The sequence below is a fragment of the Maylandia zebra genome, linkage group LG22, assembly GCF_041146795.1.
Source record: "Maylandia zebra isolate NMK-2024a linkage group LG22, Mzebra_GT3a, whole genome shotgun sequence".
NCBI lineage: Eukaryota > Metazoa > Chordata > Actinopteri > Cichliformes > Cichlidae > Maylandia > Maylandia zebra.
The window spans coordinates 18,916,214-18,937,746 of record NC_135187.1 but is presented as its reverse complement, the minus strand read 5'-3'; the positions used below and the strand labels follow the sequence as shown (position 1 = coordinate 18,937,746).

General features: G+C 40.4%; 1 protein-coding gene and 2 long non-coding RNA genes across 3 annotated transcripts; 2 read left to right on the top strand and 1 right to left on the bottom strand.

Annotated features, from left to right (window-relative positions):
• Window positions 1-781: 781 nt before the first annotated feature.
• otud6b (OTU deubiquitinase 6B) lies at window positions 782-6,130 on the top strand. The gene is made up of 8 exons (XM_004548078.3): window positions 782-1,065; window positions 2,201-2,349; window positions 3,710-3,811; window positions 4,052-4,252; window positions 4,742-4,862; window positions 4,954-5,015; window positions 5,126-5,232; window positions 5,495-6,130. Exons 1-8 carry the CDS (start codon window positions 996-998, stop codon window positions 5,577-5,579), a joined length of 897 nt encoding a protein of 298 aa, XP_004548135.1. The 5' UTR covers window positions 782-995; the 3' UTR covers window positions 5,580-6,130.
• A 255-nt stretch (window positions 6,131-6,385) lies between these two features.
• On the top strand, window positions 6,386-12,919 carry LOC105940849 (uncharacterized). The gene is made up of 3 exons (XR_001167493.2): window positions 6,386-6,600; window positions 6,963-7,032; window positions 12,528-12,919. It is a non-coding gene; the product is annotated as an uncharacterized LOC105940849 (long non-coding RNA).
• On the bottom strand, window positions 12,572-14,700 carry LOC143414585 (uncharacterized). The gene is made up of 3 exons (XR_013095219.1): window positions 14,617-14,700; window positions 14,382-14,497; window positions 12,572-12,689 (listed from the first exon to the last, which is right to left on the bottom strand). It is a non-coding gene; the product is annotated as an uncharacterized LOC143414585 (long non-coding RNA).
• Between the last annotated feature and the right edge of the window lie 6,833 nt (window positions 14,701-21,533).

Below are 21,533 nucleotides of genomic sequence, written 5' to 3'. Positions count from 1 at the left end.
AATAAAATCAGACATTAATAATAATAAAAATTACAAATAATATTTTCATGCGTATTGGATCATACTGGATAATTTAACAAAAGGAAATCAGACACAGCTGATATTTAGATAGACAGACTCGGTACAATATAGATACCTTTTTCTATGGGTTAAAGATGACCTTGTCACGAGGACAAAGGCATTTAAATAGTCACATACATTTTTTCCCCTTTAATTTGAAATTAATATTTACAGACAAGTATTGTTATACCCTTTTGAAAAGAAGCATGCAATCTATTTTAAACCCACTGGATCTTCTTGGCGTTTCTTCTTCTTTCATCTGCTCCCTTTAGTAGATCATCTGCCTCCATTTCACCCTACTTCTAGCATCCTCCTCTGTCACAAAGGCCCTCTGTATTCACTCCTTCACTGCATCCACAAATGTCCTTTCAGGTCTTCCTCTTCTCCTCCCTCCCGGTAGGTCCACATACCTTGTTCAGTATAACCACAAACCCTCATATTCAAAATATTTGTTTTCTTTCTGTCTCAGAGGGTTATTGTTATTCCCCAGGTTGCAAACCAGTGGTAAAGATCTAAAAACAAGATACGAAGAAAGAGGAAACACTTTTTCCTGTCCACTCTTAGATGAAGATGAGATTAAATGAACACGACGTGTCTAGAAAATATATTTATTTAAAATATATTTAATAAAATGTATTAAAATAAAGAACGTAGTCCCGAGACAGCCTGGAAATGTAGTACACAACATACCGAGAGGTGGCGGTATAGAGACAATCTCGGAGTTTATCTTTGGCGAAGAAGAAGAAGCCCCACCCTCTCTTCCGGATAAGGCCATATCAGCACGTTTTATTTATCGTTCACTGTATTTGTGTGCTTTTATCTTGTGCTAATGATGAGCTACATTTTATAACAAGTCATTAATAACACATATGGTAGTCAGGTTCATGTACCTCGTAAGCACTGTTAGTGGTTGACCTTAACAGCAGCATCCAGTCATGGAGGAGGTGGAGACACCAGAGGAGCTCCTGGCAAAGCAGCACCGCAAGGAGAAGAAGGATCTGCAGGGTAGCTACTTTTAACAGTGCTCTTTTGTTTGGTGGGCTAACATCTCAGCCTTTGCTGGTAGCTGGTTAGCGTGCCCGTGTGTTGTGCAGGCCATTTATGTGTCGGAGTGTTTAGTCTTACTTTAGCCGCTATTAAGTGACCATCAAGTAAATAAATAATGGTCACCGCAGACGTTTCTGTGGTTACTATTGTGAGGCAACTGCCAGCCTTATCGCGTGGTTTGTTTTGCTTTTAGAGTAATAAACCTCTAATACACAGATCACTGTTGGGAGAAACGTTTAAGGATTTGATGACTTTAGCCCAGGGGGTGTCCAACATAAGGCACGAGGGCCGGATTCGGTCTGACAAACACACCAATCCGGCCCCACCGGCTTTGGAAAATGTGATTTGTATTTTAATAAGCTTTATAGTTTTTCCGAATGAAAAAGATCTTCACCATGGCATTTCATACTACATCCAAGTAATTAGGTAATAGATAAGTAATTAAACAACAGAAAAGAAATAAAAATAGAATTTTGTCAATTAACAAAGCTTTCTGTTCTAAAGGAAAAGTCTTGCAAGTTAGCCACCAGAAATGCTTCTGTAATTTTACACCTTTGTTTCCTACGGTTTAAACCCAAAGAGTCATTTTGAAAGATTTATTTCATTTGCTACTGCAGTATTTCTTTATCATGTAGAAAAACTGAGGTATTTTTTGAAATTGCACTTCTTTGTCTTATTTTTAGATGTCTCAAGGATTCAATTTGTGGTTTAACTGCTTTACACTGGCTGAAAGAAGGTGTTTCACTGGTCTGGCTCACTTACTATGAAAGTTGGCTGTATGTAGCTCATGATGTGAAATGAGTTGCTGCTTTAGCTGACCACTGATATCAAAACATTTCTTTCACATGCCACATGTTGCAAAATAATTAATAATGTCTGATAATGTAAAATCAGCTGTTTGTGCAGTTGGTGTAGACAGGTGCAGAAACATTTTAATCTTTTTTTTTAGGTGCATTAGTGCTATCTATGACAGTGTATCCTTCACTATGTTGGCAGTTTTGTGCATGTATAACTTTTCTAACCAGTATGCAGCATCATCTGTATTGTTGTGTTGTACTGTTTTGTTTGATGGTCTGCTTTGTGTCATTTTCAGCTAAAGTCCAGGGCATGAAAAATGCAGTCCCCAAAAATGACAAGAAGAGGAGGAAACAGCTGACAGAGGAGATCTCCAAACTTGAGGCTGACCTGAGTCAGAAACATGAGGAGGAATTCAGGCAGCTCAAAGCAACAGCTGACACAAAGGTGACTTATTATGTTTACATGGTCGACAAATCGGGTAGAGTTTGATTAGTAATTAATGTAGAAGCACTCTTTCATAATGGGGTAACAAGTGTAAGATGGAAAGGGAAAGAACACAGCTGTTAAAAGGTTTTTGTATGTGTTCAGTATACATTCAGTATGTAAATGATTCTAGTCTTTGTGCTGTATCAGCTGCAGTTTACAATAGGGCTGGGTATCGTCACTGATTTCTAGGTCAGTGACGATATTGATTCGATCCACGATTCGATTCAATTCGATTTAAATCTGGGAAGTTTTGCCTCAGACAGTTAGAAATATTATAATTCAGATCAGTACATTTACATATTTTTTACATATTTTTGTATCTATATAAAGGAAGCTGACACACGCAAGACTTTATCAAAGGTGTAAACATCACAGCAGATGCCTTTGTGTCAAAGTAGCTGAAGATAAAACACAGAAAAACATGAAGGTGGTTTTGCTGGCCTGGGATTTTATAAAAATATTCTGCAGTACATCAAAAACGAAAGAAAACCATTAATCAACATATGACAGCGGTTTTATTAGAGACACGGCTAAACGTTTTGCATTTTGCACAATTTAAAAAAGTTTACATTTGTTCAGAAGTCTGTTGAACAGCAGAAATGAGGCTTTCTTTTCGGAAGTAAGTAAAAGGAAAAAAAACAGCGGCCAACAGCGCTGTAAACAACGGTAGACTTGTGCGTAACAAGCAAGCGAATAATGCAGAAAACAGATTTTTAGATGGGAAACTGTTCTTGAAGTATACAGAGAGAGTGAGAGTTGTGCATGAAGTGTGATTTTTATCGTGGTGGAAGCAAAACAGCAAAAGTCAGAGGGAATTCATGACGATGTTTATGTGGAGCTTAGTTTGGATCTTCTTTTGCTGCTGGTTCGGTCAATATTGTTTGGAGAGAGATAAAACTAACAGCTTTAGAATCAGCCCAAAAAGGGCGTAAACACAAAGCGCGGACCCGCCGAAACATCGGAATCAGCGAGCTGTCGGCTTTCAGCCCCGACCATGTCCGTGCCGTCGGGTGAGAAAGGCGACATCTCACTGATTCTGATCTGCGGGTCCGCGCTTTGTTTTTACGTCTTTGTGCAGAATCCATGTTCCTGCTCTCATTTACTGTTTTAAATGTTTGGTGGTTGTTGAAATTTTGTGAGGTTTAACCTGAGATTCTGGCGTTTCTGGAAAAAAAAATTAATATAAAAAAATTGATTCAGGATTTTAATGAATCGATATCACGTTATCCAAGCCAGAATCGATTTTAATCGATAAATCGATTATCAAAACCCAACCCTAGTTTACGACATAACCATTTCTCTCTTTACTCAATATTAGAAGGTGGAAGAGGTCATAAATGGAGTGGAGACTGTAAAGGTGGAAGATGGAGAACAAGAGGAGGCAAAACAGCCGCGAGTAACCAAAGCCCAGAAGAGAAGGGTGAGGTGCAACTTTAAAGACTTGTGTGTTGTCGAACCTTTATGCATTTACATTTTAGGTTTTCCTGAAGAAGAACACTTAGAACTCATAGTCAATCGTCCTTGTTTACCACAGTTCACATTCATGATGTCTCTGCTTTAGAGAGGTCTCTGATGATCAGTCCTGCCTGCTAGATATAAGTTGGAGTCTAATAAATCACCCGTATTTACCTGCTTTTGACCTTTAAATGATTTCGTATAGGACAAAAAGGCTGCACAGGAGAAGGAGAGGGAGATCAGGATAGCAGAGGCTGAGGTGCAGAACCTGCAGGGTGTGAGACATCAGGAGGGTTTAAAGCTGGTCCAAAAACTCGCCCAGCAAAAGCTTCAGATCAAGGAGATCTCCTCTGATGGCCACTGCATGTACCGTGCTATTGAAGATCAGCTGACACGGCGATCAAAGGTACATGTTGTTATAGAGGCATCTTCCGCAGCATGTCTTTTGTCCTGTCGTCCTTCTCTCACCCAACTGGTCATGGCAGATGGTCGCCCTTCCTGAGCCCTGGCCCTCTAAAGCCTGGAGGTTTCTTCCTGTTAAAATGGAATTTTTCCTTCCCACTGTTGCCAAAGTGCTTGCTCATAGGGAGTCATATGATTGTTGGGTTCTTCTCTGTATGCGTTATTGTAGGGTCCACCTTACAATATCAATTGTCTTGAGGCGACTGTTGTTGTGATTTGGTGCTGTATAAACAAAATTGAATTGAATAATAACTGTAGCTGTAGTTTATATACTGAGTCAGGAATTACATAAGAAATTGAGCATTGCTGACAATCTTTGACACCTTCCGTGTTTGGAGTCTGTACAGCTTGTCATACAGAAAATGACTCAATGAGAAACTGTCAAGTTTAGACACACAGAACACATTTTCTACTGCATTCTGTTCTGTTTTAGCTCCAATTCCCCACAAGTGTGAAGGAACTGCGATCCCGCACTGCCGAGCACATGAGAGGCCATCCTGACGACTTCCTGCCTTTCCTCACCAACCCAAGCACAGGTGACATGTACACAACAGGTGAGACCATCTGTGTTTTTGGTAATGAAAGTAAAACTTTCACTGCTATATTTGTTAATATTCAATTGACATGTTTGTCTTTTGCTTCCAGATGAGTTTGAGAAATACTGCAGTGATGTGGAGCACACATCAGCTTGGGGTGGACAACTGGAAGTGAGTTCCTCCTTAACTGTCATATACTGTACTATACACAGTGAAGTGTTTTGTTGTACTTTTCAATTCATTTTAATAATGGATTTTTTTTAATTTTTCAAATTTTGCAGCTTCGAGCTTTGACGCAAGTTCTTCATTTGCCGATCGAGGTGATCCAGGCGGACTCTCCTACCATAAAAATTGGGGAGGAATATGACGGCGAACCCATCACACTTGTGTAAGAATGTTTCCAAATATGTTTTTTGCTCAGAGTACAACACTGTCAGTAAAAATGTGCAAATGAATGTAGTTGTAGTAAACATTTAAACATTTTAAATTTGCAATCACAAATTTACAAACACATTTTTCACTACTGCCAGTCTAAATCCAATCTGACTGTTTGGATTTTCGTGTAACTGCATGTCAAAGCTAGGAAACTGATATACTGCGTTATTTTTTCCTCCTATACAATAACCTTTTCTCTGTCTCTTTGCTTGTAGCTATATGCGGCATGCTTATGGTCTAGGAGAGCACTACAATTCTGTGGAACAGCTAAAGGACCCAGTCAATGCTGAGGACAGCTGAGAGAGAGTTAACATAAGGCTGTTGGCGTAATGCAGAGAGTGTTCAAACTTCTAACACAAAGCACCCTAAAATATGACATATTTGAAGGGAGACCCCTGGTCAAGCGAGACATTGCTGAGCTCAACAGAGAATGCTTCTGTTTTCACATCGGTTAAATGTCTGTGTTGAAGTCAGATACGGAGAGTGAAACCTAAATGAATACATAACTTCTAATGTATAAACGATAACATTGTGTTAATCATGATAATGATAATAAAAAAACACAATTGAACAGAATGTGTGAAAAGATTTTACATGGGTCACCCCTGGCTAATCCTAATGATTACAGGGTTACCTTTTAGCTCATTTTCAGAGGCATCGCTGAATCTTTTTTTTTTTAAAGAAAAAAAATACAGTTCCACTCATGCAGTTGAGGATTCAGGAGCTGCTTATCATGTGTGACTACCAACCAAATGTGGACAACGAGTGGTTGTTTTCAGTGTTGTTTGGCTGAAATGAGCTGTTAAACGTGTAAATGATACCAAGTTACATAAATGCATACAATACCATGAGTGTGTGTGTGTGTCACAGCTTTATTCTGAATGTTTCTAATGAGCATCCTTGTATTCCTCATAGGCACCACAATTTATATACCATGCATTAAAAATGAAAAACCCTCACTGTCATGGTAAAACTGGCCATTATAATCAATCCACCCATATTTAACAGTTTAATATCCAGCTGTGTCCACCAGAGGTCGCAGCTGCTCCGGATCAGATCTTTGACTTGTCAAAGAGCGTGCTGTTGCCACGGTAACTCCACAGAACGTTACGATAGGCGTAAAGAAATGGCTAAAAGGGAATCGGCGGCTAGAAAGTGGGTGATAAGGGTTTTATATGCCGGAGCAGCCTCTTTAAATTTAAGCTCGACGCACATAAAGGAAGTTCCCAAGTGCGTTTCCAGACTCACAAACCTGTCAGTCCTCCTGTTAAACAACAACTCCATCACAGGCCTTCCCACTGAGCTGCTCTCCTTACATCAAGTGAGTCTTCTCGCTTCGTTTGTTTGCTCGCAGCTTATCTATTTGCTGGAAAATTGGCAAGGTGCCACTTGAAATGTTTTACACATCACGCAGATTTGTGATTAAATACTTTTCCTCCTGCAACGCCCGAAAGCTGGCTGAGCTGAATTTAGGAAATAATGCCTTGAAGGAGTTTCCCGCTGTTCTGGGCCATCTGGAGTCCTTGAAAAAGCGGTACCTGTTCAGAAACCAAATTACTGTAGTGCCACCTGATGTGATAGGTAGGCTCTTACTGGTTTTGTATGATTAATACAAAGCTCCAGTCATCTGTGTGTGTGTGTGTGTGTGTGTGTGTGTGTCTGTGCAATATTCATGTTTTACAGGTGGCTTCAAGAACCTTGTCCTCAATCTGAACCACAACCAGATTCACAGACTTCCGCCAGGGATTAAAAGGTGCGTTATGACTCCCTATATCTGCAATTATAGGTTCTGAAGTCAACAAATCATTTAATGACAGTTTAATTCTGATACACGTGTGCACACATTGTGAAAATGCTGCATGTAAACCCCCCCTCCTCTCAAATTCAAGTCTGACTATGCTTGAACACCTCAGCGTGCTGGACAATAAGCTGGAGGAAGTTCCTGCAAAGCTTGGTCATCTCACTCGCTTGTCTGAGATAAACCTAAACTTCAACAAGCTGTCCTGGCTTCCTCGGCAGCTGTACCAGTGCAAAGAGCTGACAAAGCTGTTTTTGCAGCCAGAAACTACTTGACCAGCCTACCAGAGGAGGGTTCTCATAAAATCCCACACCAGTTACCTGTTGAGTTTTCCATGTTTTTTCTTTTCTTTTCTTTTCTTTTCTTTTCTTTTCTTTTCTTTTCTTTTCTTTTCTTTTCTTTTCTTGTTTTAGTCAGCCAATCAAGAGTTTTAGGAAAATCAGTAATTTGATTGGCCACTCACACGATCTAAATTTCCCTGAAGTTAATTTTTGACTGAAAATAGTGTTCCTATACTGATAAGGTAGCTTTTAAGATATTTGTGTCAAGCTGTATCTCTGCTTCTACTTTTGTACTGTGAAATAACTTGGCCGTAACGGAACTGCACTGTGAAGGGAACAGGTTTGTGCAGTGTGAGCTCATGACTTCGGTGCAGTATGCTGAAGTACTTATATTAAAGGTAAATGTCAGTCTTTTAAAAAAAATAGATATTTTGCTCCTTTAATGCTGGCTTTGTTTCCATATCACTGTTTCCTTTTGTACCAGTAGGAAGTGGTTGTTAGGTTTGTATTGCGGGAGGACAGAAACAGGTTCTCTCTAATCCATGTGATGCTTCCCCACTATCCAAATCTAAAGACGTCTGCTGGATACCGCCAGTTCTTGTGCGGTCTGCTGCAGCCCCTTCCTCACCACCTGGTTGCATTGTGTGCATTATGTAAATCTAAAGAAGGTGAATCCATTGTTTTTTTCCCTATTCTAGTTGCATAATTTCAACAACATAATTCTGTGACACCTGCTAAAGCAGATATACATTAGTATGCAATACGGCTGAAAAATGCTACATACATAATGACTGAAGTAGGTAAATGAGCTCTGTTGCCTTTGTGTTACAGGACATGAAAATGAGGAGTATGCTCACTATTCTAGTGCGTGCCCTTCTCTGTTCATACAGGTGCTTTAACACAGAAGGACACGCCTACTTTGGTGTTGCTACAAGATAAATACAAGTTTATTTAAAGATACAGTCTTCTTTTTCATCTCATACATTTTGTTTCATCTCTTAAACTGAAGGCACAAAATGTTTCAATGAATATCAAAGTGATGTGTGTAGGTCTGGAAGCATACATGGATTCATTCCTCAGTGATTTTGTCCTTTAAATTTATTTGACAGTTCACTCTGTAGCCACTAGATGGCAGCAAATGAACATTGATGGGACCCTCGTTTCAATGGGGCTCTAAAATGCAGGCTTTATGCCAGCTACAACGATGTAAAATCCTTGAAAACAGATAAAACAACACAATTAAAAAAAAAAAACAACTTTATTTACAAATACTTGAACATAAAACCTTTGTGAGAGAATACCTGTCACACCTGTTTTTCTCAGTAAAGAGATAATTCTGTGGAGTCCTTCACTGGGTTTAACCCGCGCAAAATCTATATGAAGACCCGTTTACATTTAGCAATGGAATATTTTATTTTTCTGTCTGTGTCCACCTTGGCACATCCTTTTCCCATCAGCGCTGATCAAACTGCACAGCTATAGCTGCCCCATCTCTATCGGCTTCTACAGAAAGTGGCATCTGTTCCAACCTGCCAGACAAGAGAAAGATAGAGAGAGGGAGGGAGGGCTAGAGAGAACTTCATTTCTAGCAAATTAATTTCCCATCCACGCCTCCAGAGCTTACTAGCTCGTTCGCTAGCTGCTGCGGCCGCTGCTGCGTGTGTCTGCTGAGTCGGAGCCTCATGCATAATGCATCAGGTTTAATTGCAAACCCAGAAACTAATGACTTTGGACTGGTTAACAGCAGGGGAGCCATACATCTCGAGCAAACTGAATGAAAAATCAGCTCAGAGGAGAGAAAAAAAGGAGCCTAGCCCCTAATTGATGAATAATTGAAGCGGCGAGCTACAGGGCATAATTGTGACATTTTGTTTCAATCAATTTCCAAGTGGTGTGGGCGAAAGTGCACTTAAAGGAAAAAAGCAATGACAATGAATGAGAATGAAAGGGAGAGATGGAGAGCGCGGACGGTGATGGAAATGGACGTTGTGTCTTCAGTCATTGTTACGAAATTTGCTGGAGCAAAAAGGCAGGACTGGACCAAACGCTTTTATCTCTCTCCCTCTCTCTCTTTATAGGTTTATCTGTCAGACCCCTGCTTTGCTGTAGTTGGGTTGCTTTTAAAAAAATCTCAGCTAATAGATCCGTATTCTTGAGTCATTTTCACGTACCACATCCGTTTTAAAAAGAAAGAAAGAAATGTGAAGTTGCTCGAGTGGACATGCTTTTATTTCCTTTTTCAGTCAACCTAATTAGTTTATTGGGAGAGTACGAGGGCCAGGTCACAGAACTGAACACCACGCAAGTCAGTCTTGAACTATCGTGTAAGGCCACAACGCCTCGTGATTTTATTACTGCACACGGGTGCTGTGATCTCAGCTACACTTACATGCAAAATGATCACTCAGAGAGAAAGTTAGGTGCAGCACAAGGTCTTTTACCTTTTCTCTCCCACAGCGCACTGCTGCTCTCTGTCGCTCTCTGAAGCCTTACTGGCCGCTCGACCAGTGGGCGCAATAGAGAGAGGAAGAGTGCTGTTCCTCTTCCAGGAGACACTGCTACTACACTATGGAGCTAGTATTAGGTTAGGGCTACGAAACTAAAACTATTGACCAGCTTTATATCATTATTTACATCTTCACAATGGACAAAAATCTATGTATATATTTGAGTACTTTATAAGGCCACAACTGATAAATAGGTCATTGCAGCTGGCATCATACTAATGGGTGAAAGGGCAACAGTGTGTGCCTTCTTGCAGACAGCAGATGTTGGGTCCTGCAGCAGTGCAGCAGCAGCCGCACTCGCTCAGTGGCCTCAGGACTTGTCTGTTAGTGGGTCTGGTGTCTGGTCTCTGGTGTCAAGCTTTATGCGTGTCTTTGCACGTACAAACACACACACACACACACACACACACACACACACACACACACACACACACACACACACACATCCCTTTAACGCACTACAGAGGAGCAGACACGCTCACTTCACTCGCTCTGCACCGATGGCACATCATCACAATATTTTTTCCCCACATAGTGTTGTTTTCATCATGTTGTTTCACAAAACGCATAGTCACACACACACCCCCACCCGTGTGCACATGCATTCCTTTTCCATATCACTGAGCTCTTCCTTATGATTGCCACATACAGAGTGTGCTGCATGTTTCTTAACATCACGCGCAGCATGATTGACGTGTATGGAAATGAGGAGGTTACATCCTCAAAGGAGATACCATACGGATGGGAGCAGCACACTGATGAGAGGCATCTACAAAAGGCGCTTGTAAATTCCTGACATGCCTAACATATGTTAATGAGCCATTCTCTCGCTCTGATATAATTACTGCGAGGGGATATTGCCTTTGGTGAAAATATCCGTCTCGCCTGGCATGGCTACCTCATGGGGGTGAAAAAAAAAGTAAAGAATGATAAAGTAGCGGGGGCATAAATTCTCATTTACCATGCTTGGAGGTAAAGAGAGTGATGTTGGCAAATTCACTCAGGATGATATATTGGGGACAAGGCACCTTAGGTTCATTACATACTTCCTTTGTTAAAGCACCTTCTGTAGTCTTGCATCGTTTGTTTGGAGGTATTTAGTCTGTCTTGTCATTTGGAGCATTTACTTTGGATGTTTGAGCTTACATTGTATCTTGGGGCCAGAAAGACAAGTGATATGTAAACTGAAATATAAGATTAGATACTAATTGTTTATTTGGTGTTAAAGCTCAATACATCACTACTATTATCCCTTCTGTATATGAATCCCCACCTTTTAGTATCTTAAATATATTATGCTTAAACTGGACATATTATGCTTTCGCTTAGTTTCTGTCATATTGTTACAATGGTGGATGCTCATATTAAACATAGCCAATAATAAGTGTTTGTACCAGTAATCAGACTCCTTTAAATGCTCAGTTTCAGATTTGTTTTTTCTTCTCTCGGCTCTCTCTGGCTTCAGAGTTTATATCCTTAATCTTATCTTCTCAGGGATAGAAGCCCCTCCCACCTGCTGTTGAAGCCTTCTGTTTGCTAGGGGCAGCCAATCAGAATAAAGTTGGTTTTAAATGGTGCTAAAGTGTGATGCTTTTTTAATTGAGGGGATGCATCTAGGTCCAATGGAATTTAAATAAGACTTTTAACTGTGAGTCATGCAAAGCTACTTTGACAGTGTCCAACATTCAAAATGTGGAACTGGAAATGACCATAATAGCTCCCTTTAAAGCAAAGGATTTCCAGCTCACTCCAGAAACAAACACCACGATGTGATATGCCCCGTCATTCGGTCATTTTCAGAGATCCAGCAAAGCCAAGATTGTGGTCTTTGCCAGAATTATTTGACAATAGCTCACGTGGATTCCTCATCTTCTCTCCTTGGGGCAGCAGCACAGGGTCTATTGAAATGTGTAGCACTGATTGCTGAAGTAGGGGTCTTGTGAATGGAGAGAGGGGAACAACAGGCATTCGATAGCGAGCGGTGGACCGGTGTCATAGCCAGGGGTGTGCACCACTCCAATCACTAGATTCTATTGTTGTGCATTGCTGCCCATGACAGATCTTGGTATCGAGCCACTGGCAGAGTACCAGAGCATTGTCTGGTTGACAGCTGCCCCAACAATCCTGTTGTGTTACTAATGAGTACGGGCACTAGGGGGCAGTGTGATTCTCTGCTGGCTCTCGACCAGATGGGAGAGAGATGCACTGATGCACACAGCACACTGAGATATGCCTGACGAGTCTAAGAGATAGAGCAGTTAATAAAAGCAAGAACAATGAGCTGTTATTGGAATTCAAAGCTTTATTGGAATCTACGCATCAAATCAAAACATTCAAAGACATGTTTGACTTTTAAATCTTATCAGTGCGACCAAAGATTCCTTGGTGAAAAGGGAGAAAGTTTCATTGCATTCATTGTTGCATAGCAATAGGAAAAAAATGGCAAAGACACCAGATGTACAAGACAATAACTGTAGAATCTCTTTATCCAAATCGACACAATGCAACAAAAGAAGTTCCCTTATACAGGCGAGAAAGTAAAAAGTAATAATGTAGACGAGCTAGACTTGAAGTGCACCCGACTGTCAAGAAATGCTGCAAAACAAAGCCATCCAGGCTTCTTACTACTCTTTTGTTTTTTCTCTTCTTTCTCTCACCATAGAATATTGTAAATGAACAGAAGCAAGTAAACTGTCTGTCCTTGGAGGTTACAAGGAAGTGATACCATTACTGAACCGTTCCTCATTAGAGGGGGTGTAAGACAAGAACCCAGCCGTCAGGCCAGCTCCCTGTCTCTGGCAGTTCTGGGTCACCACCAGCCACACTGCAAAAAACCCCAAAAACAACCACCATTACCAGACTGCATTTGCTGCAGAAATCAGACAGAAATGCTGCAGCAACATCAAAAGAAAAAATAAATCTTTAATCTTGAGTGTCTTTGAATCTCTTCAAAAGTTTCCTCGGGTTTGGTAACAGGGAGCGTGGAGAGGGACAAAGATTGTGTGTTTCTGTTTGTTCGGGATGGTGATTGTTTTTATGTTTGGGGAGCAAACAACATGGGAAAATGAGGCTGAAAGAGATGTTGATGCTGCATTGTATCTTTTGATCTTACTTACTCAATAGCTATCAGAAGTAGCATCTATGTGATGTGTTTTTATGTTTATTTTGATGCAATTTTCCAAGATTTAATCACCTTATACTTTCTAATGTATTGTCACTATCGGATTTCATTATTCAAAACAAATGAATTCAGCCTGTCAGATCCACCTTGACGAGCATGCTGAGTCGACCCGAGGACATCTATCAGTTCCAGAGCCGCTCCACTTTGTCACCAGTGTGACTGACAGCGCGCAATCTGAAAACCCGGCTTTGAGGTCATGTGATGGCCACTGAAGCATACCCACAAGAGCGGAGCGGCAAGCGGGTGGGACACCAGGTAGAAGCATCTGCTCTGGGTTTTTCTAGAACACACACTGCCTGTGGCGCTGCAGGCTTGGCTGGCCAAACATCTGTCTGCAGTGTGCAGGCCGGCTGGATGAGCAGACCCACAACCCAGCCAGCCAAATGAACGTCCTTCACACATGAACGTCCTTCAGGAATATGTGGGTTAATGTCTTCGTTATCTCAGCCGTACGTTACTCGTTCCTGTCGGGGTATCACTTTTTCCAAAGCTGCTGTTGGTGTTTGTTTTTCGTTCTGCAGCGATCCCTCAAGATAAAGACCACATCCTCTGAAGTTGCTTGTTTGTTAATGCTTCATTTCTTGTGAAGCAAATTTATTCTCCCAACATCACATGGCTCAGAGTACCGTTGCCGCCAGTGAACTCTATCCGTGCCTATTTAAACCAAACATTTGCCTTTGTTTTAACAGTAAGATGCCATGTATATTCTTAACATTGAAGAATTTTACATAGTCATGAAAATGGTTGCTCAGTTTGTATTTTCTATCCCTCTGAACAATATGTTTTGTATTTCCAGCAAACCTGATGTTGTAAATACGGGTATTACATGAATGAATTTTCTCAGCACAGCGAATAGATGCTGACTCTCTGCGCGAAAAAATTCTGGGGATTGTACTGTGTTGTGCAAAAGCTTTAGGCATCAAAGTAAAGTCCGCATTTTTTCAAAAGACATAGCCCTACCGTTAATAGTTATTCATATATTCATACAAATTGCAGTAAATTCTCAAACTAACTTTAAATAACTCGTGTTTTTAAGATAAGCAGGTTCTATACTATCCTAAACTGAGTCAGTGTTTTTGAGGTCTGGGCTAAATGATTCCTTGAATTTAAACTCTTTTTAATTATGCCTGCTTTTAAAATATCCATACAGCACTGAAGATGGCTAAAATTCTGCACGACATCATATTGAACAAGCCTACAGTCCTTCAAGCACATTAGGCACGATGCTGCTTTTGAGCTAAATGCTAGCATCAGAACGCTAATGCTACAGTCACAAAAGGGAAAACAGTTGGGAGACTCAACAAGACCTAAATGACTGTAACTGTGTGCAATGACCTTGAGATCTCATAGCCTTTGAAATGGTCCATTCAGCAATGAGGAACAGGTCTGCAGCCACTCGCAGGAACTTGCCATCTTCAAAGCAACTTTGGTGAGTCGAGATGGTGATAAAACTGCAACAAGGTGGAGTTAGTTTGCTTTCAGTTTGCAGTTGAATGGGGTTAAGATAGCAGTTACTTTTCATCTGTTTTGTTGCCATCTGCGTAGACATAAATTCACATCAGCTACTTACATCCAGAATTCAACCAACCAGTCATTTGCTAATCTCTCTGAGAGTTACTGCAGGCAAGTCTGTTTGCCTTGCAGTCCAAAGAGGTTGCACAGAGCTTTGAGCGTGCAACACTCTCAACCGTCTGCACAAACAACTGGTCATTGCAACTACTCTCCTAGCAAAGCAATTCAACAATTTAACCATGGAATTTCCTAGTCACAGGGAGCCGTCCTATTTTTAGTCCCGTGTGACTTAGTACATGCTCATGATGACAATTAGCATCCTTACATTTGCTTTTTTGTTACTCATTCCATAAACCACAGCTAAAAGGGATGCGATTTCTGATGATTTTATTAAGAATCATAACAAATTACAATTTTGACCTGATGATGCCTCTAAATGGTGAGATAACTGATCATCTGAGTCAGTATAGGATTCCTCTTCCAAGGATCAAAGCTGTAAGAAAAATCATGAAGTCAATCCAGTAGTTATTGATGTACTTTAATATAGACAAAAGTGGACTGAATAGCCTCCAACTGACTGACAAACATCAGCCACCTGTTTTAAATATCAACATCTTTTTTTTAAATGGTTCGAACTCCACGTTTGTCTTTTATATACAATCTCAATGGGCTTGAAATTCATAGGTTACTGAAGTGTAGAGTTTAGTACTTCTGTGCTCAGAATAGGACCTGCTGTGAAACAAGAGGCAGGCATCGTAACCTTGCCAGGATAATTGAAGAAACTTTGCAGTCACTATCATGTCAATCAAGCATTCATGTGCTGTCTCCCTGTGAAGCGGGCTAAACATTTCCAAGATAATTAGGAGGGAGTACAATTTGACAAAAAAGCAACCATTAAATGTGGTTTTAATGAATCCAAAACATTCTTTACAGGACACTGCTTTTGTGTAATTAGCACGCATGTTGAATTCCTGGAAAAAAAGGTGGTAATGCCCACAAGAGAAGCTCCGGTTACTTTTAAATTTGCAGCATTTGCAGGGGGAATTGTAGTCTATTTAATAATAATAACAAAAATGATAATAATTTAAAAAGTACATTTTTCTGTTGCTGTATTATTTCACTTTCAAACAACAAACGCCATGTGCCGTCACGGCACAACACTTCACACAGCTCAGACCAACAGAAAAGAGCAGCATGATGCATCTCGCCCCCTTGTCCCCTTCTAATCCAGCCTTGCCGACAACAGATGGCCGTCTCTCCCACAATGCCATGCGGTCGCAGATGTCAACAGAAGAGGTGACAAACACTCTGCAGGTGTCTGTCCCTCTGTGTCCGCGGTGCGCGCGCGCGTTTGTTTGTGTGCGTACATCAGGGGACAAAGAGCATCTTTCTTGCTGGGAGAGGAGTGTGTAATTGATAGCAGAGGACAACCTGCAGGAAGGAAGTGCCATCATATGCTAAATGGATGGGTAGGCACAGTCTGGCACGAACTGTTGGGACAGATGTGATAGAAGTAGACATTTGTCATTATGGAATCTTATAGGAGTGTGTGCAGCGTCTTCTAAAATCACTGAGATCTGTGTGGTCGCTGATATTTAACAGCTCACAGAGAGAGACGTATTCTTTATAAATCCTACATTATACATCAAATTGCAAACATATCCAATATTTCATGCTTTAGTGTTGGAGCACTTTTAACTGCACTGTGCAATCTGTTCCCTTTCCGTGTGCGCTGGCCAGACCAGGTGTGGTGGTTGGCAGGGGCTAGCAGAGCCAGGTGAGCAAGCTGCTGGCCAGGTGCCCTCCAGAAGCTCACTAGACTGACCAGATACCAGATGGCTTTGGAGCACCAGCAAGCTGGCAAGTACAACGATACGCACACACACGAGAGCATGCGTAGGCGCTCATGCAAGCGGACCTTCTCGCACATATTTTACATACGCACGCACACAGGCGCTCTGATGTGTGCTATAAAAAGTCGAGCATTAGGAAACACTGCAGCCCTCCAGCGAGTTTGGATGTGAAATGCTTAATGTGCTTTTACTGTAGTTCTCTCCCAGCGGCCAAGGTGGAACTCATGCACAACAAGGCGATATACAAGTCTCTGCACCTCGGAGCTCACATAAATGTCAATCACAAAGTCTAAAGCTGGACTGCATTAGGAAGAATTTTGTGGTGTATAAAGACTTTTTGGCGTGCGACTTGAGCAACTAATGGAAACTTTTGCTGCACTTTAAAGGGGTATCATATTTTCTAAATACGGGTCTGCTAAGCATTCACATGTTTGTATATAGTATGCTACACTGTGTGAATAATGATCGAACATGGGTTGAGGTTTGCTTTTTTCCTTTGATCTGCTGTACCCACAAAATTCTTTGCAAAAACGAGTCTTTCCAAGCTTCTTGAGGATTATATTTCCACATTGTACTTTCACTTACATCCTTCTACAGAGCCACTTGATCACTTTAGCTACCACGAGACCTGCCCTTTGATCAAGCGATGGTTCCTAAAGAATTAGAGACACTATGCAGGCATTTGTTGCTTAATTTAAAAGTTAACAATTTCATATTGATTTTTTCCCTTCTGCTTTATTATTTAACCTGATTGACACTGCTTATATTTGTATACTTCATCATATATAACTTTGCTTTGGGTTAAGGGGTTGTTTGACTTCCAGATCCAGCCTTATTTTAATTCCTAATTTCTCCTCTCAAACTGTATTGTTTTAACATTTTATAGATGAATAGAATATTTAGAATGTAACAAGGTTTCTCGTCTTATTTTTCCTTTTTTAAAAACTTTTGATGTTAATACCCAGTGATTTCCTGTTATCTGCCTGCTGAGGTGCAATTCAGAATCTACAGTTAACAAAGGGCTCTTACAAAGGTAATTTTACAACAATTTAAATAGTCAGTCAGGGTTAAAGTGACATGTTATTGCAGTAAAGGTCAAGTTAAAACAGATTTCACACCAGGTTGAGTCAGATCATTTCCAGTGTAGAGTTTTAAAACTTTAATATATTCCATTTACTCTTTCACCTTGCCAGTAGGTCCTCCGTATCTGACAAGACCTGCCAGCTTTTGAAGCTAATAACACAGCAATGCTTCTATAGGTTAATACAGCCTCAAGAACCTGTTTAAACGACAGATTTCATCCTCATAACAGCTTCTACTTGCATGTGTTAACACAGCAGCGCCTGAGACCTGAATACGGCTGGTTTTAAAACATGCATGCATTTTAATGCTCAGCCTCTGAATAGAAACAATGACAGTAGTTTCTTCTGCATAGCTGACGGTTCATAAGCTGCACTTTTGGGCCTGTGCTGGAGAAGACGAATCGGCCATCTGTAAATATTTATTCAGCATCTCTATAATTAAACAGAGCCAATGCATCATGTCAGGCATACATGTCTGATGATACCGGCTCACACACAGTGCTGAATAATACAGTGGGGAACAGCTTGGTCAAACATTTGTTGTAGATCCAAGAGAGAGACAGCGAGACTGAGACGGACGGAGTGATGAAGTGACGAAGAATAGATGCGTCCAGCCTATTAGACTAGTAAATAGTTGATTGATGAATTCAAGATGACATTTGTGGTGTGATAGTGAAAAGGAAATAAACAGATGAAGTCATAGATACAAGACGTTACAGTGGAGAATAGCTGGGTGGTAGCAAGAAAATATGATGTCAGAGGAGGAAGACAGACAGGCAGAGTGGGGAGGTCAAGGAAATAAGCTCACAGTGGTCTGTCAGTAGCTGTTCAAACTATTTGAACCAAAATTTTGGATTCATCACTCCATTAGATCTGTTGCCACTGATTTTAAGCCCAGGACTTGTGTAATTTGGCCTGCTTCAGCCTTTTCTCCCACTTTCCATTCATCAGAAATAGTCTCTTGACAGCCACCCATCCACTGAGACCATTTCTGATGAAGCTTCTGTGAACAGTAGATCAACTGAAGGGTCAGATGCATCTCTCAGATCGTGTGTCAGGTTGTTACTGGATTTTTTTTCCTCTTATTTCTTCAAGAGAAGACTTTCAGATACTGTTCACATGCTGGAGATACCTTTTTAGGGCTGCCACATTTTCTTTTCCACTTGTCCAGTTTCCTCACATTTTTTATGGAAACATTGCACACATATACCATGTTTTTGGCTACTACCTCTTTGGGAATCACATTGTTGGTGCAAAAACACTATTTTACATCTGCCAAAGTGTGTTATCTTTGGCATTTTTCACAGATTGGGCTAAAAAAATTGGGATATGTGTGTGTTTTTGTGAAGCCTGCTTGCAACAAAGTGCCTAAAGGTCCAGTATCTGGACCTTATTAAAGTATCTGTTATGTGTAGCACAGCAATGGTTCATCCTTTGACTTAGATGCTTTTTTTTTTATGCTGGAATGATTTACAGGTGAGTGTTAAGTGGTCTAACAAACAAAAAGACATTCTGCTAAAATGGTCAAGTGAAAGGACTTATATCACCTTTAATGTTTTTAAAGATATTTTTATTTCTTTTTGGTGACTTTTGGTAAAAAGCCCAAATCTTAGCAACAGGCAATGATGATTTTAGACATTAGCAGATCCTTAAATTTAATATTCTCACAGAGACATTTGTATAAAAGCTGTGTCCTCCTCCAAAATGCAAACAGTGCTCAGAACCCAGTGACAGTAAAAGAGGAACTTGTCCTTGGTCACACGAGCAGGAGACAGTCACCTTCAGCTGTGCTTTCAGTAGTGGAAGTACTGGAGGTTGAGGTGAGGGTGCTGCTGGATAGAGCATGCAGGAGGTAGCACACATGCTCCACCACTTAAGCGCTTTTAATTCACCAGACAGCTCTCAGGTATCCTTACATGGGCACAATCAGACATCGCGTCGACTATACCATCACTAAACTACTTAGTGTCTGATTAAATCACACAGACATTCGCATTCTCACACACACCTCTACTGGATGATGTCCAAAGTTTAGGGCTGTAAGGCACGTGTGAAAACAGCTTCAAGTAGCTCATTAAATCCCCTTAACTCGATTTCTCACTGAGCTAAGTATAAAAAAAAAACAGTCTCTGCAGCTTAACAGACATGGACCTGTTAAGCTGCAAACGCCTTACATTGCTTACTCATTCAACAAAAAAAGAGTGACACAAGCCACAGGAGTCCTTTTGCTTGCTTTCTATCAAATACAAGGCCAGCTCTGGTTTGACTTCACATCTCCTGAGAAAAAAATATGAATAAAGACTCTTTGGTGTACGTAGGAGTGATGTTCCTGTTTTTTTTAAGTGATGTTCTTCATTACTGAGTGTTGCTTGTTGACTCTCAGTACAACTGGAAGTCAACTAATTACAAATTGATATATAAAATAAAGAAACAGTATTTCATATAACATTAAGAAATCATAGGAAGAATACAGTTTAGTATCATTTGCTTTATTCTGTACTACCAACTGCAGACCTATGGGGAATCTGGTGCAAACAGCACACACAGACTAGGGAGCACTGTAAAGCCAAATCTATGAAAATTAGTTTTATAAACAATTTAGTAACATTAATGTAAGATGTAGATTAATAGAGGGGAAATCAAAAGTTGGGTTTTGCTGCACACGGGCTCAGCTTTTAGCTATAGTCTTTCTAGTAGATCCATAGCACATCAAAAGCATGATTTACTGGCATAATAAGATATAACCTCAGTACAGGTATATAAATGGTTTAATTCACAATTTGAAAGAAAAAAATTGGTGTTTTTTTTCCATAAAACTAAATATGCAAATAAGCATAGATTCAAATTGACCATGCCACAAATCTAAGACCCCATTAGAAGATGTTTAGTTTCTTTCAGCCGACTGTGTTTCTCCTCCATTTGTTGCCTGTGCAAGCCTCTAAGTACGTCCCTGCCTGTGTGCAGTTTGTTTATTAGTATGCCAGTTGTGCCTGGATTCAAATCCATATGGGAGCTGCCATTTCTGATCATAGACATTTCACGCAGATATAGAGCAACGTTTCAACCTCTCCGGGTCCCTTGACAACAAACCACGGACAATCTTCATCCATCTTCCTTCCGTCTCAAACCAATCAAATTTGTGTGCCATGGGAGAGCAAAGAAGTCCCATGTACATTTCAACAAAATATCTCAGCCAATCTGCATTGCAAAACTTGGAGGAATGTGACATTTAGAATGAAAAATTGATTTTGCAAACAAGCCGTTCAGGAATAAATTGCTTTTAATTAAGATGTTGGCTTGACATTCCTGCAGTGCCGCTATCACATTTTAATATTTTTATTAATACATGGCATTGGAAATAATTAATTTTGTATTGTCCACAGAGACAGCCTCATTAAGTATTTCACTATTAGTACTCTATTGGCTCTGTTATGGTTTTTCAACTTTTTGTCAACTTTGGAACAATTTTATGATATCCTAAAATCTTAAAAGAGCCTCTGTCAACTTTAAATTGTATTTAATCAACAACATCTTCCTTTTTTAGTTTTCTTTTGGTTCAGGTTTATAACATTCTCCGTTGAGTCACAGCAAAGTCGGCCTGACTGCATTTCAGATGCATTGTTTGATAGCCTGAAGCTTTGCCTTCTCAGTTGTTCTTGGAGAATTATGTGCAATATGTAGCAAACTGTAATGAACAGGTGATTTTTGTGCATTTGCTATAAATAGCTGGGACAAACACTTTTAATTGCGAGGCAGTTGCACAAGTTACCTCACAAGAAGCAACTTGCCTCCAAAAATTGTGGACTCATGTAAACCGACTACAGTCACTCTCCGAAAAAGTAGTCAAGGGTTGCAAATAACTGCTGCCTAATTTATAAACACAGACAAATTGCCAACATGTTACACTCAGAGTCAGTGCGATGATGACTCCAAGTCGTCTGTGATGTATTTGCAATAGGGGTCTCTATTGAACTGGTTGCCAGCTGTTTATATTCCTGCATAAAAGCAGGGTTGCTTAGCACCCATGTCATTCTGCTACC

Excerpts from the sequence above, each read along its gene's own strand:
- otud6b (XM_004548078.3), top strand. The coding sequence starts at position 996 with ATGGAGGAGGTGGAGACACCAGAGGAGCTCCTGGCAAAGCAGCACCGC. Across the intron at positions 1,066-2,200 it reads GGAGAAGAAGGATCTGCAGG|CTAAAGTCCAGGGCATGAAA; the intron begins GTAGCTACTTTT and ends TGTCATTTTCAG. Across the intron at positions 5,233-5,494 it reads GGCGAACCCATCACACTTGT|CTATATGCGGCATGCTTATG; the intron begins GTAAGAATGTTT and ends CTTTGCTTGTAG.